Below are 14,877 nucleotides of genomic sequence, written 5' to 3' on the forward strand. Positions count from 1 at the left end.
AGTGGCACAAAACATTAGTAAATTAGATATTTGATGATTATTGGAGACAGCAATAAGAACTAGGTTTTTGTTCTTGTTTTTTGTTTTTTTAAACTTCTGTTAGTTCAGAACATGGGCAACTTAACCTCACTATTATTTGCTTACTGTTACTTCCTTACATTTTCTTAAGTGAACAGATGATGATTGAATGTATGATTTTTTTCTTTTTTCTTTTCTTTTTAGGTAAATAATAATTCTGTGGTTAAAAATTAAATTTAATTTCAATTTTATAAAACTAACATATGCTATAATTTTTAAGGACAAAATTTGGAAATGAGTTTTATGTCCTGAAAAGATATCTAAGCAAGATGCATATTACTTTCTGGACATCGTAGATACACGACAGTAATCACAAATAGAAATTCAAACATACATATCAGGCTTAGTATCTTTTGTTCTTTGTTTTAGGCTCTAAGTATGCAGTCATCTCCAAATGGCCAGTTTGTAGCGCCAAGTGATATTCAGTTGAAATGCAACTACTGCAAAAATTCCTTTTGTTCAAAACCAGAAATCCTGGAATGGGAGGCAAGTTGTATTTTGTAATGTGTGTTATCTAGTGCTAAAAAGAAAGTCTAGTAAAATAAGTGCTGTATTTCCATCTGGAAACCTATATCTTGGTAGATAAAAATATGCTTTTCAGATTTTTTTTGTGATTGGATTATTTATTCTCATGTGGGAGTGGAAAACCAACAAAGGATCTATGTCTTTTTAGGTCCAAGAAAAATTACTGAAGTCATATTCCTGATATATTGTATAAGTTCATAATAGTGTACAGAATGTCACTTTGTTTAGCTACGTACCTAGAGCAATTGTCTTTCCTTTTTTTGTCCCATGTTTCTCCCTGTCCTGTATTATCTGAGAACGATATTTTCTATCACTCAGTACCTGTACGTATTAGAATGTATTAGTCATATACCACATTGTTCATTTATAAAATGATACAATTCTGTAATTGTTGTTGTTTTTTTTTTCCTCAGAGTCTTGCTCTGTTGCCCAGGCTGGAGTGCAGTGGCACGATCTTGGCTCACTGCAATCTCTGTCTCCTCAGTTGAGGTGATTCTCCTGCCTCAGCGTCCCAAGTAGCTGGGAATACAGGTGGGCACCACCATGCCCAGCTAATTTTTGTATTTTTAGTAGAGACGGGGTTTCACCATGTTGGCCAGGCTGGTCTCGATCTCCAGACCTCAGGTGATCCGCCCACCTCAGCCTCCCAAAGTGCTGAGATTACAGGCATGAGCCACCACGCCCGGCCATAATTGTGTTTTAATAAAACAATAGTGGCCTATGAATCCCACTACAAGTTTATTTTCTTTTCCCTTTTTTCACTAGTTTAGTAATTTTCTTTGACATGTTTCCATTAGCAATAACTCTGATGATTGACTTTTATTTCATAAGGGGTCAGTAATAGATGGATACATGGACAAGACTGCCCAGGCTGCCCATTGCTTTCTTGAGCAATGCTTGCCTTTGGCCATTGTTTCTTTTCACTCCTTTAGGGGTGGAGCAGGGTGGGAGGTAGTGCATGGAGTATATGATAAAATGGTATACAAGATTTAGAAGATGTAGTATTAACGCTGTTCTTGAGCCAAAATTTATTAGGAGCTGTTGGTGAGTCATTCAGTATCTAAGTCTTAAGTGAAAGGTGGTACCCAAAACTGGATTACATGATTTTTTTCTTTCTTTTCTTTTTTTTTTTTTTTGAGATGGAGTCTCGCTCTGTTGCCCAGGCTGGAGTACAATGGTGTGATCTTGGCTCACTTCAACCTCCACCTCCCAGGTTCAAGCGAGTCTCCTGCCTCAGTTTCCCAAGTAGCTGGGATTATAGGCGCCTGCCACCACGCCTGGCTAAGTTTTGTACTTTTAGTAGAGATGGGGTTTCACCGTGTTGGCCAGGCTGGTCTTGAACTCCCGGCCTCAGGCAATCCGCCCGCCTCAGCCTCCCAAAGTGCTGGGATCACAGGCGTGAGCCACCGCACCCAGCCTGGATTACATGATTTCTAAAATACTTTGGAAACCTGAAATTTCATTTTAACAGTTTAATGACTGGAACATTTTTTAGTTTATTATTTGCTTTGGTGCTGTCTCCAGATCATTTAAACCAATCCCTATTTGAGACTGTTGTTGGCATCCAGTGATGATTTTTAGTGACTGATAACCTTTAAGTAACAGCAGTAAGAATGAAGGCCCAGTAAGAGGTAACAAAGGAGTGATGAGGGAATGAAGAGAGAAATCCATTAGCAAGCATACAGAATAATAGTGTCATATAGAAAATGAAGATCCTGCATACACTGAATTTTGATACTAGATCAAAATGAGGTCCTTTTCACTGCATTTATGTCAGTGCTACTCCACTTTTGTAGTTGTTTTGGTGTATTGCTTTTATTTACATGGAGGTTAAGTGTTAGAAGCAGTTAAGAGACACTGCCACATTGAATGAGAGTTGAGCGTGTCCCCCCGGGAGATTGAGAATTCAGTGGTCTCTTTCTCCTCACTCCATGTGGCTTCTTTGTTGCCTTCTTCCTTCTATAAATTACATAGTCATAATGGGGCAACTTTCCACTAATGATTGCCTTACTAATTCAGTTGATTCCCAGACTCCTTCACTTTCCTTATTCTGGTCTTCACATGTCTTTGGTAAGTGTAAAGTAAGTGGTTTAGACGTAATCTGTAGCCTGCTCAATAATGAGAGAAAAGCTGCCTCCCTGGAAGTTTTAACTTGTTCATACCTGCTTGGGTGGATATTTGAAAAGTAGCTCTGGCTATTGTGGGTTTGGGCCCAGGAGAAACAAATTATTACTAATCATATTCCATTCAAGGGAAACAACTCAGTCTCAAGTTCAGCAGCATGCTGTGTGATGGCACCAAATTGAATACTTCATCCATGATACATCTGTTACTATTAAGGTGTGTGGTAGGAGTGTGATGGAGCCTACTTGTTTATACTCAACAAAGAATTTTTCTTTTTGACTGAAAATATTATTAGTGCCATAATTTTTATCTTTCTTTAGTTTACTTACACTGTATTTTCCATCATTTTCTTCCCATTTCTCCAATTATGTTAGCAACACCAGTCTATCATCTTATTTAGTGATACTTTTACTTTCATTGAGTAATTTTAGGGTAGCTAATGGCACTGAATTTTGTGGAGCTATGTTTAAATTTGGCAGTGAATTGGTTAAACTAGGCATCCATGGCCTGTAGGAAATTTATCCCCAAGGATCTTAACATTAAATAGGTAAATGATTTAAATTTGCTTCTGTAAAAGTGGCTTGTTTATTTCTTAAGCTTTTTCTTGAGGTGGTTGTCATATACTTACCAAGGTTCCCATTGTGCATTTAGAACAAAGTGCATCAGTTCTGCAGCAAAACTTGTTCAGATGACTATAAGAAGTTGCATTGCATAGTTACATATTGCGAATACTGTCAAGAGGAGAAGACTCTTCATGAAACAGTAAATTTCTCTGGCGTTAAGAGACCTTTCTGTAGTGAAGGCAAGTGCATATACAGTGTTGTTCATAACATTTATTGATGTTTAATGTTTTTTGCCAGAATAATATATCCAGAGTGGCTGCACAATTTTAATGTAGCTGAACAAAACAAATTGAGTTTACGTTTCTACTGACTTGTTTCGTTATTTTATATGTGTTTGTAGACCTGGGCTTCAAGATGGTTTTGTCTCTAAAAATTTGGTAACCTCTTATTTCATTAAAGTTTTAGAATAAAATAAAAGCATTTTCATGCCATGTTATTTCTAAACCTACACGTTGTGGTCTGAAAGTTGGTTTTCCAAGTAGTTTAAAATTGTTTTCCATTAGCTCCATTTTCCCTGCCCAGCTTACTACCTAACCTGCAAAAGGTTTTCAATATGTATAGCAGAAAGAAAATCACATATGCAGTACTAAAATGGGAAGATACTTTTAGGTATTCAATTTGGGGTGCCAGGGAAACACTGGGTTCTGTTTTAGTATGTTCAAGAATTCCCTTTCCTCTTATCTACACTTTTGCTGCTCTGGTGCCAGGCAGCAGATTATACAGATGAATTTAAATTCTAAATCTACTTATCCAGAGATAGGAACTAGGATTGTAGCTATGGGTTTTGGGGTTTTGTTATTCCTGTTCCCAAATGTGACATTCTTGCTCTAAGCTGGCTTTCACTTTCTATTCTTTCTTTGGTCCATGGCACTGAACTTCCAGCTTTCCTGTCTGCTATCTTCACCTATAATTTTTTAATGAGGAATATTTTTTTCTGGATCTACTTTTTCTATGGATTCCTGACTGCTAGTTTGGAGTAAGAGAAAGGTGGGAAAATCCTAAATGTCAGCAGTAGAGAATGACAGCAAAATAAAAAGATTTATCAGTTCATTCAACTAGTGCGTTCATTTACAGTCTTAACATGTAATGTAAAGTCATGTCCATAAGAGGGTGCTGCTTGCTTATAAAACAAGGCATTCCTATTTAAATTTAATTTTGTACATTTCACCTGGAATGGAAAGTAACCATGTTTCACTGTTATTTAAGAGTAAAGCTATAATGAAAAATGATAAATCTTATAATGTTTCATTGAAAAGATTGATTCTGAATTAGTCTTTTTACATTTGAGTTGTGCAATGACATTCTTACTGATTGATAAATCTGAACATACTGATGTTGATTGCTCATATAAGTCATTAATTGTCTACCATTTGGATTATATGGACTTTACTAAAATGAATAGACAATTAGCAGCAAATAGGTAATTGACATTCAAGAAGATAATTTTCAGTTGGAGGGATTTATACATTCAGATGGGTAATAGCATGTTAAAAAAGAATGTGTGGTTTTTTTTCCTGTTAAATGACATATTTTTTGCTTTCTCTTACTGCACCTAGTTCTCTGCTAGAACCTGTCAGAAATAACAAAACACATAATACCTAGTACTACCATCAAACTCTAGTTAGATAAAGCTAATAAAGGTAAATTTTAAAGAATATTTTAAAATATAGTTCAAGGTAACAGAAGTCATAGGATAGTACATAAATGATTGCTAAAAATAAATTATATAGAAAACAATTGCAGTTCATGTTTGCAGATAGGAAATGTCATTTTAAACTAGGTTGATGGTGGGCAGCATTTGTGGTAGGGGTATAATTTGAGGTCCTTATGAAAGGATGAATAGGATTTTAGTAGATAACATGTAAGTCATTCTACTTACATAGCACAGTATAAGTATAGAGTATTGTTTGATCCTCGTAGAGGTGTTACAGGGAATAAATAAGATATGTAAAAATACTTTATGCATTTATGTAGTAGAAAAAAAATATTTCATTAAAGGACTAGATAACAAAAGTATTTTATCTGGGCAAGTCAATAAATCTGTTTTATTTCCCTGAAGGTCCATTTAAGAGAGGTAAGCTTGAAAAATTAGCTAAAATGCCCGCTTAAGTTGAATATCTCTATAAGTTTACTCAGAGCCTCTCATTAGTCTACATTGTTCCTTTTTCTAAAATGCCTATTTGTGGTATGCTTACTTTGATACTTAAGATTCTATCTGTCTATTTCCCAGGCCCAAGCAATATTCTGTTTAAATAGAACAAATAAAATAATTCTGAGACATTACTAGATTTTAATGTCTTGAAACATTATTTTAACCCACATGTTAGATAGTATGTTATCTAATAAAATATCCCATATTCTGTTCTAATTTTTATAGGTTGATATTGATTACAGTAGATTTTATGGTTTTGATCAGGAGAGGAAAAATCTTGACCAATTAAGATCTGTCTCTGCTCAATAATTAGTTTTCATGTGTTTTTTGTTTTAATATATAAACCTTATATTTTTCAGGCTGCAAATTATTATACAAACAGGATTTTGCCAGACGTTTAGGATTGAGATGTGTTACTTGCAACTATTGTTCTCAGCTATGTAAGAAGGGAGCAACTAAAGAACTCGATGGTGTTGTGAGAGATTTCTGCAGTGAAGACTGCTGTAAAAAATTTCAGGATTGGTACTACAAGGCGAGTAACTCCTTTATTACAGCAGCTACTTTAACCAGTCTTAAAAAACGTTGTAGCTGTTACCATTACAAATCTGGCAACTCATTTATTTTAAAAATGTACACACTTAAGGCCTAGCCCTGATAATACTATTAATTAAAATTGTCTTGTCATTTCTGCTTGTTTGAAGTAGCATTTTTATCTCTCTTTTTTAAATAACTTAAGCATTACCAAAAGATTAGGATATACCTATATTTTCAGCATTGTAGTTTAACAAAATGGATTGTTTTTCTAAAATTTGTTGTGTCTTTTTTTCACTAAGTAGAATTTTTTTTTTTTTTTTTTTTTTTTTTTTTTTTTTTTTTTTTTTGAGATGAAATCTCTGTCGCCCAGGCTAGAGTGCAGTGGCACCATCTTGGCTCACTGCAGCCTCCACCTCCCAGGTTAAGGCGATTCTTGTGCCTCAGCCTCCCAAGTAGCTGGGATTACAGGCACGTGCCACCACGCCCAGCTAATTTTTATTCTTTTAGTAGAGACAGGGTTTCACTGTGTTGGCCAGGTTGGTCTCGAACTTATGACCTCAGGTGATCTGCCCGCCTCAACCCCAAAGTGCTGAGGTTACAGGCGTGAGCCACCATGCCCAGCTAAATAGAAATACTTTCAACTATGTTATCAGTGTTGAATGTTAGCAGGTAATTGTTTTGGATACTTGAGATATATTTTAAAAACATCTTGCTCTTTTTTGGCCTTTTGCCTTTTTAATTGTGAGTTTTGGGGGACTTTAACATTGAAAAGAACACTAAATAGAGACCAGAAACATTTAATTTGAAACCATAAATGTGTGTATCTGTGTGTGTCATACTAAATCCACTTCAAAATTTAACTTTTAGGTTCAGGGGTACATGTGCAGGTTTTTTATATAGGTAAATTTAGGTCATGGTAAATGATGAGTAAATGACCCAACATGACCCAAATTTACTTTTGGTAAATTTGGGTCATGTTGTACTGATTATTTTATCACCCAGATATTAAGCCTAGTACCCATTAGTTATTTTTCCTGATTCTTTCCCTCCTCCTACCCACCACTCTTTCATAGGCCTCAGTGTCTGTTTTTCCCCTGTATGTGTTTGTGTTCTCATCATTTAACTCCCACATATAAGTGAAAACATGCAGTATTTGCTTTTCTTTTCCTGTGTTAGTTTGCTAAGGATAATGGCCTCCAGTCCTATCCATGTTCCTGCAGGATATATAATCTCTTTTTTATCGCTGCATAGTATTCCATGGTATATATGAACCACATTTTCTTTATCCATTCTACTATTGGTAGGCATTTAGGATGACTCTAAGTGTTTGCTATTGTGAATAGTGCTGCAATGAACATATGTGTGCTTGCTTTTTCTGTGCAGAAGCTCTTTAATTAAACCCCATTTGTCAGTTTTTGCTTTTGTTGCAGTCGCTTTTGGCATCTTAATCTTTGCTGGTTCCTATGTCCAGAATGGTATTGCCTAGTTTGGCTTCAGGGGTTTTTATAGTTTTGGGTTTTACAGTTATTAATCTATCCTGAGTTAATTTTTGTATATGGTGTAAGGAAGGGGTCCAGTTTCAATCTTCTCCATATGGTTAGCCAGTTATCCCAGCACCGTTTATTGAACAGGGAATCGTTTTCTCATTGCTTGTTTTTGTCAGGTTTGTCGAAGATCAGATAGTTGCAGGTGTGCGGCCTCATTTCTGGGCTCTCTGTTCTGTTCCATTGGTCTATGTGTCTGCTTTTGTACCGGTACCATGCTGTTTTGGTTACTGTATCCCTGTAGTATAGTTTGAAGTCAGGTAGCATGATTCCTCCAGGTTTGTTCTTTTTGCATTTTGCTTAGGATGGCCTTGGCTATTTGGGCTCTTTTTTGGTTCCATAGAATTAAAAAAAAATTTTTTTTTTTTTTGTTCTGCGAAGAATGTCATTGGTAGTTTGATGGGAATAGCATTGAATCTGTAAATGGCTTTGGGCAGTATGGCTATGTTAATGATATTGATTCTTTTTATCCATGAGCATGGAATGTTTTTCCATTTGTTTGTGTCATCTTTGATTTCTTTGAGCAGTATTTTGTAGTTCTTGTAGAGATTTTTCACCTCCCTGATTGGCTGTATTCCCAGGTATTTTATTCTTTTTGTGGCAGTTTTCAATGAGATTGTGTTTCTAATTTGGCCCTCAGCTTGATTGTTGTTGGCATATAGAAAAGCTAGTGATTTTTGTACATTTATTTTGTATCCTTTGCTGAAGTGGTTTATCAGCTGAAGGAACTTTTGGGCTGAGTCTATGGAGTTTTCTAGATATAGGATCATGTCATTTGTGAACAGGGAAAGTTTGACATCCTCTCTTCCTATTTGGATGCCCTTTATTTCTTTCTCTTTCCTGATTGCTCTGGCCAGGACTTGCAATACTGTGTTGAACAGGAGTGGTGAGAGAGGGCATCCTTGTCTTTCGCCAGTTTTCAAGGGGAATGCATGCTTCCAGCTTTTGCCTGTGCAGTATGATGTTCGCTGTGTGTTTGTCATAGATGACTCTTATTCTTTTGAGGTATATTTCTTCAATACCTAGTTTATTGAGAGTTTTTTTTTTTTCTTTTTTTGACATGGCGTCTCTCTCTGTTGCCCAGGCTGGAGTGCAGTGGCGCCATCTTGGCTCACTGCAAGCTCTGCCTCCCAGGTTCACGTCATTCTCCTGCCTCAGCCTCCCAAGTAGCTGGGACTGCGGGCGCCCGCCACCATGCCCGGCTAATTTTTTTGTGTGTTTTTAGTAGAGATGGGATTTCACCATGTTAGCCAAGATGGTCTCGATCCCCTGACCTTGTGATCCGCCCGTCTCAGCCTCCCAAAGTGCTGGGATTACAGGCGTGAGCCACCGTCCCCAGCCTATTGAGTTTTTAACATGAAGGATGTTGAATTTTATTGAAAGCCTTTTCTGCATCTATTGAGATAATCATGTGGTTTTTGACTTTAGTTCTGTTTATGTGATGAATCACATTTATTGATTTGCGTATGTTGAACCAAACTTGCATCCCAGTGATAGAGCCTACTTGATCATGGTGAATAAGCCTTTTCGATGTGCTGCTGGATTTGGTTTGGCAGTATTTTGTTGAGGATTTTGGCATTGATGTTCATCAAGGATATTGACTTGAAGTTTTCTTTTCTTGTTGTGTCTCTGCCAGGTTTTGGTATCAGGATAATGCTGGCCTCATAGAATGAGTTAGGGAGAAGTCCCCCCTCCTCAATTTTTTGGAATAGTTTCAGTAGGAATGATACCAGCTCTTCTTTGTACATCTGGTAGAATTGTGTTGTGAATCCATCTGGTCCTGGACTTTTTTTGGTTGGTAGGGTATTTATTACTGATTGAATTTCGGAGCTCATTGTTGGTTTGTTCAGGGCTTCAGTTTTTTCCTGGCTCAGTCTTGGGAGGGTGTATGTGTCCAGGAATTTGTCCATTTCTTCTAGATTTTCTAGTTTATGTGCACAGAGGTGTTCATTACAATCTCTGGTGGTTATTTGTATTTCTGTGAGGGTAGTGGTAATAATATCCCCTTTGTTGTTTCTAATTGTGTTTATTTGGGTCTTCTCTCTTTTCTTTATTAGTCTAGCTAGCAGTCTGTCTATTAATCCCCCCCGCCCCCCCCAAAAAAAAACACTCCTGGATTTATTGATCTATTGAATGGTTTTTCATGTCTCAATCTCCTTCAGTTCAGCTCTAATTTTGGTTATTTCTTGTCTTCTGCTAGCTTTGGGATTGGTTTTCTCTTTGGTTCTCTAGTTCTTTTAGTTGTGATGTTAGGTTGTTAAATTGAGATCTTTCTAACTTTTTGATGTGGGCATTTAGTGCTATAAATTTCCCTCTCAACACTGCCTTAGCTGTGTACCAGAAATTCTGGTATGTTATATCTTTGTTCTTATTGGTTTCAAAGAATTAACTGGTTTCTGCCTTAATCTCATTACTTACCCAAGTTGTTCAGGAACAGGTTATTCAATTCCCATGTAATTGTAGGGTTTTGAATGGATTTCTTAGTCTTGACTTCTAATTTGCTTGTACTGTGATCCAAGAGACTTGGTTATGATTTCAGTCCTTTTGCATTTACTGAGGAATGTTTTGTATGTGATTATGTGATGAATTTTAAGAGTATGTGCCATGTGACAGTGAGAAGAATGTATATTCTGTTGTTTTGGGGTGTCCATTTGATTCTATGCTGAGTTCAGGTCCTGAATATCTTTATTAATTTTTTGCTTTGATGATCTGTCTGATACTGTCATTGGAGCATTGTCTAGGAGTCTAAGTCTCTTTGTACATCTCTAAGAACTTCCTTTATGAATCTGGGTGCTCCTGTGTTGGGTGCATTTATATTTAGGATAGTTAGGTCTGATGGTTGAATTGAACCCTTTACCATTATGTAATGACCTTCTTTGTCTTTTTTGATCTTTGTTGGTTTAAAGTCTCTTTTGTCCGAGGCAACCCCTGCTTTTCTTTGGTTTCCATTTGCTTGGTAGATTTTTCTCCATCCCTTTATTTTGAGCCTATGTGTGTCATTGCATGTGAGATGAGTCTCTTGAAGATGGCATACCAATGGGTCTTGTTTCCTTATCCAAGCCACTGTGTACCTTTTAATTGGGGCATTTAGCCTGTTTACATTTAGGGTTAGTATTGATATGTGTGGGTTTGATCCTGTCATCATGATGTTAGCTGGTTATTTTGCAGACTTGTTTATGTGGTTGCTTTATAGTGTCACTTGTCTGTGTACTTAAGTGTGTTTTTGTAGTTGCTGTTAATGGTCTTTCCTTTCCATATTTAGTGCTTCCTTCAAGAGCTCTTATAAAGCAGGTCTGGTGGTGACAAATACCTTCAGATTTTGCTTGTCTGAAAAGGATCTTATTTCTCCTTTACTTATGAAGCTTAGTTTGGTGGGATATGGAATTCTGGTTGGCAGGTGGCACTGGTGTTAAATTAAAAAAAAAAGTTGAATGTTGGCCCCCAATCTCTTCTGGCTTGTAGGGTTTCTGCTGAGAGGTCTGCTATTAGTCCAGTGAGTTTCCGTTTGTAGGTGACCTGATCTTTCTCTCTAGCTGCCTTTTAACATTTTTTCTTTCATTTCAACCTTGGAGTATCTGATGATTATGTGCCTTGAGAATGATCTTTTTTATGAAGTATCATACTGGGGTTCTCTACATTTCCTGAATTTGAATGTTGGCCTCTCTAGCTAGGTTGGCAAGTTCTCATGGATGATATCCAGAAATATGTTTTCCAAGTTGCTTATACTCTCCCCATCTCTTTCAGGGACACCAATTGAGTTATAGATTTGGTCTCTTTACGTAATCCCATATTTCCTGAAGGTTTTGCTCATTCCTTTTTATTCTTTTTCTCTGTATTCTTGTCTGTCTTATTTCACAAGGCCAGTCTACAAGCTCTGAGAGTCTTTCTTCTGCTTGGTCTATTTTGCTATTAATACTTATGATTGCCTTATGAAATTCTTGTAGTGTGTTTTTCAGCTCTATTAGGTCAGTTACATTCTTTTCTATACTGGGTATTTTGTCTGTAAGCTCCTGCTTACATTGTTCCTTGGCTTGGGTTTCAGTGTGCTCCTGCTTCTCAGTGATCTTCATTCCTCTCCATATTCTGAATTCTATTTCTGTTATTTCAGCCATCTCTGCCTGATTCGGAACCCTTACTGGAGAGGTAGTAACAGTTGTTTGAAGGAAAGAAGGCACTCTGGCTTTTTGAGTTGTCAGGGTTCTTGTGCGAGTTCTTTTTCATCTTTGTGGGCTTATATTCCTTCAACCTTTGAAGTTGCTGACCTTTGCTTTTTTTTTTTTTTTTTTTAAATTTTTTTTTAAATTTTTTTGAGATAGGGTCTTGCTATGTTGCCCAGGCTGGAGTGCCGTGGCATGATCTTGGCTTACTGCAGCGTCCGCCTCCCAGGTTCAAGTGATTGTCCTGCCTCAGCTTCCTGAGTAGTTGGGATTACAGGCACATGCCACAACACCCAGCTCATTTTTATATTTCTAGTAGAGATGGGGTTTCACCATGTTGGCCAAGCTGATCTCGAACTCCTGACCTTAAGTGATACGCCTGCCTCTGCCTCCCAGAGTGCTGAAATTACAGACATGAGCCACTGTGCCCAGCCAATTTTTTTTTTTCTTGTACCCTATATTTGATGACCTTGAGGGTTTAACTGTGGAATAAGGTGGATTCAGCCAAGTGACTGTGTTCTGGAAGGTTTTAAGGGACCGGTGCTGAGTTCCTAACTCCTGGACTGTGTGCTTTAACTCCGGGGTACTTATATCAGTCTCAACTTTATTCTGTCTTCCTGGAGCGTAGGTATCCACTGCGCTGGGGAGACTGACGTGTTTGGGGCCACTGATCACTACACTCGATGGATGGTGTCAGTCAAAGCATTTGGTAGTGCAGTGACAGCAGGATCCATCCTCATTGGCATGTGCCAGCAGCAGTGCAGCATGATGGGGTGCACACTTGTTGGCTGTGGTAGGGTGCTAGTTGGTGCTGGGGTGCCTGCCTCCCATCCTGCACTTGCTACAGTGGTGGATACAATGTGGCTAGGGGGTGGAGTGGGGAACCCCTGTCAGCTACTGTGCCTGTGGTTGCACTGGTGGTGGTGGTGGTGGTGGTGGTGGTGGTGGCGGCAGGGCGCTGGCAGGTCTTTGTGCATTCTCAGGTCTTTGTGCAGGTCTTTGTGCATTCTCAGAGGGCTCTTGGTCACTCAGGGAGGTGGAGTGTCCGCTGTTCTGTGTGCCTAGTTTTGCTCTGGGCAGTGTTGGTGAAAGGGCCAGGTTGTGGTAGGGGCGGGGCTGACTGCTAAGGCTCCAACTGCAGTGTTGTTGGTGGGGCAAGGTGGGGGTGAAGTGCACTCCTGCTGCATGAGTGGCAGGGCAGGGTGCACACATACACGTGGGTGCTGGCTGGGTGAGGCAAGCAAAACCTGCCTGCACATGGCAAAGGGATGTGGGAAGTATCCATGGGCCCCAGGGGAAGCTGCAGTGTGGGGAGGGAATGGGTGGCACTGCTGCGTGTCTGTGGGGGCCACCCCACTGGGGGTCTCCAGTGGTCAGGTTCCGTCTGCCAGGGTAGAAGCTATGATGGGGGCTCCTAGGACACTCGAGGCTGACCTGAAAGCAGATACTTTCACACTGAGACCCTACAAGAGGCCAACAGATCAAGGGCTGCTCAGGTCAGACTGGCCTCTTCTTACGGGCAAGACCTCCCTGCAGAGTTCAGATCTGACAGTTGCCCTAGGGTTAAAGTCTCCTATGGGAGCAAGTTGATTCTAGGTGGATGGTCATCCTTGGCTGTGCTCCACTACAGAGGCCCCTGCACCAAACCCTGTGGGCTCCACATCAGCTGGCTTGCTGCCCCTACAACTTCTTTAAGCAGCTTTCCCTGCCAACTTAAGTGTCCCTGCTTGTTGAAGGGTTTCCTCCTGCTGAGATTCCAGAGGCCTGTGCCCAGAGCAGGTTGCTCTCTGCCAGTTCAACTAACTTGTGCCCTCAGTATATTGGGGGTCAGGAACAAGTCCCAGTGTGTGGTAGCCCCATGCAGCGTTCCCAGATTCCTTCTCCTTCAGTCAAGCTTCTCTCTGTCTTCCCTCCTCTACTCTTGGTGCTTTCCCTCTGAAGATCTCTTAGGAGTGCAGCAGTACTCTCAGTCCCTCCGGGGCAGCTCTTCTACCTGGCTGCATCTAATCAGCCATCTTGCCCCAACATCTGCTTTTATAAAGTCGGTCTCTTTTCACACATTGCATTAATTTCTTCCTAGATAAGAAAATGAGTGTAAATTTGGACTTGTGGGGAGTCAGAAAGATTACAAGAAAAGAGCATTAATTCCTATGTTGATAACATGGAAAACCATCTCAATGCTGAAACTTCATTGTGGGTACAGTTGTAAAGCATGTGAAGACAGGCCAGGCGCGGTGGCTCACTCCTGTAATCCCAGCACTTTGGGAGGCCAAGGTGGGCAGATCACTTGAGGTCAGGAGTTCAAGACCAGCTTGGCCAACATGGTAAAACCCCATTTCTACTAAAAATACAAAAATTAGCCATGCATGGTGGTGCATGCCTGTAATCTCAGCTACTCGGGAGGCTGAGGCAGGAAAATCACTTGAACCTGGGAGGCGGAGGTTGCAGTGAGGTGAGATGGCACCACTACACTCCAGCCTGGGAGGCGGAGGTTGCAATGAGGTGAGATGGCGCCACTACACTCCAGCCCGGGCGACGGAGCAAGACTCTGTGTCAAAAAAAAAAAAAAAAAAAAGCATGTGAAGACAGACATTATCATGACTTCAAATTTGTTAAGGCCTCTAAAGAAACAAATGAAATAGTTGAATATGGAGAACAGTATTTAGTTTACTTTATCAAGGTATTGGTATTAAAATGATACTACTAGGAGAATTGCAGGAGTTCTGGTGCAGTTCTTTAATATCTGCAATTCACCATGTTAACTAGCGTATTGTAAATAAAAAAAGGAAGATGCTTTCCAAGTTAAGAGCTATAAAGTAATTCCCAAGTTGTTAAGAGCTGTGAAGTAATTGAGACTAAGAGGTTTGATGTACTAAAAAAAGTTACTTCATTACTTTACTATTGCTTCTATATGATGTAAACTTTAAAAATTCAGGCTCAAATTTTAGAAATACAGAGGACAAACATACACTCTAAAACGTGTTTATTTCAGTCTAAACAAATGTTTTGTTTATAGATACTAGTGTTCTTGAGAAATCACTCAGAAAATGTTACTTCATCACCTTGCAATGCTTGATGTTAGTTTAGCACATACAAGTGCACTTTTATACCCATTGTTTAGGAGGTTTTATTTTTAAATT

At 39.1% G+C, this 14,877-nt stretch overlaps 1 protein-coding gene across 11 annotated transcripts in view; it reads left to right on the forward strand.

The window, feature by feature from the left end:
- ZMYM2 (zinc finger MYM-type containing 2) overlaps positions 1-14,877 on the forward strand; it is a 222,667-nt gene that overhangs the window by 166,847 nt on the left and 40,943 nt on the right. For all 11 annotated transcript variants that reach the window (XM_054528713.2, XM_054528714.2, XM_054528715.2 and 8 more), the window contains 3 exon segments: positions 448-564; positions 3,379-3,529; positions 5,862-6,034. In XM_054528713.2, coding sequence (XP_054384688.1) covers positions 448-564; positions 3,379-3,529; positions 5,862-6,034 — 441 coding nt within the window.

Source organism: Pongo abelii, chromosome 14 (assembly GCF_028885655.2).
Source record: "Pongo abelii isolate AG06213 chromosome 14, NHGRI_mPonAbe1-v2.0_pri, whole genome shotgun sequence".
Lineage (NCBI taxonomy): Eukaryota > Metazoa > Chordata > Mammalia > Primates > Hominidae > Pongo > Pongo abelii.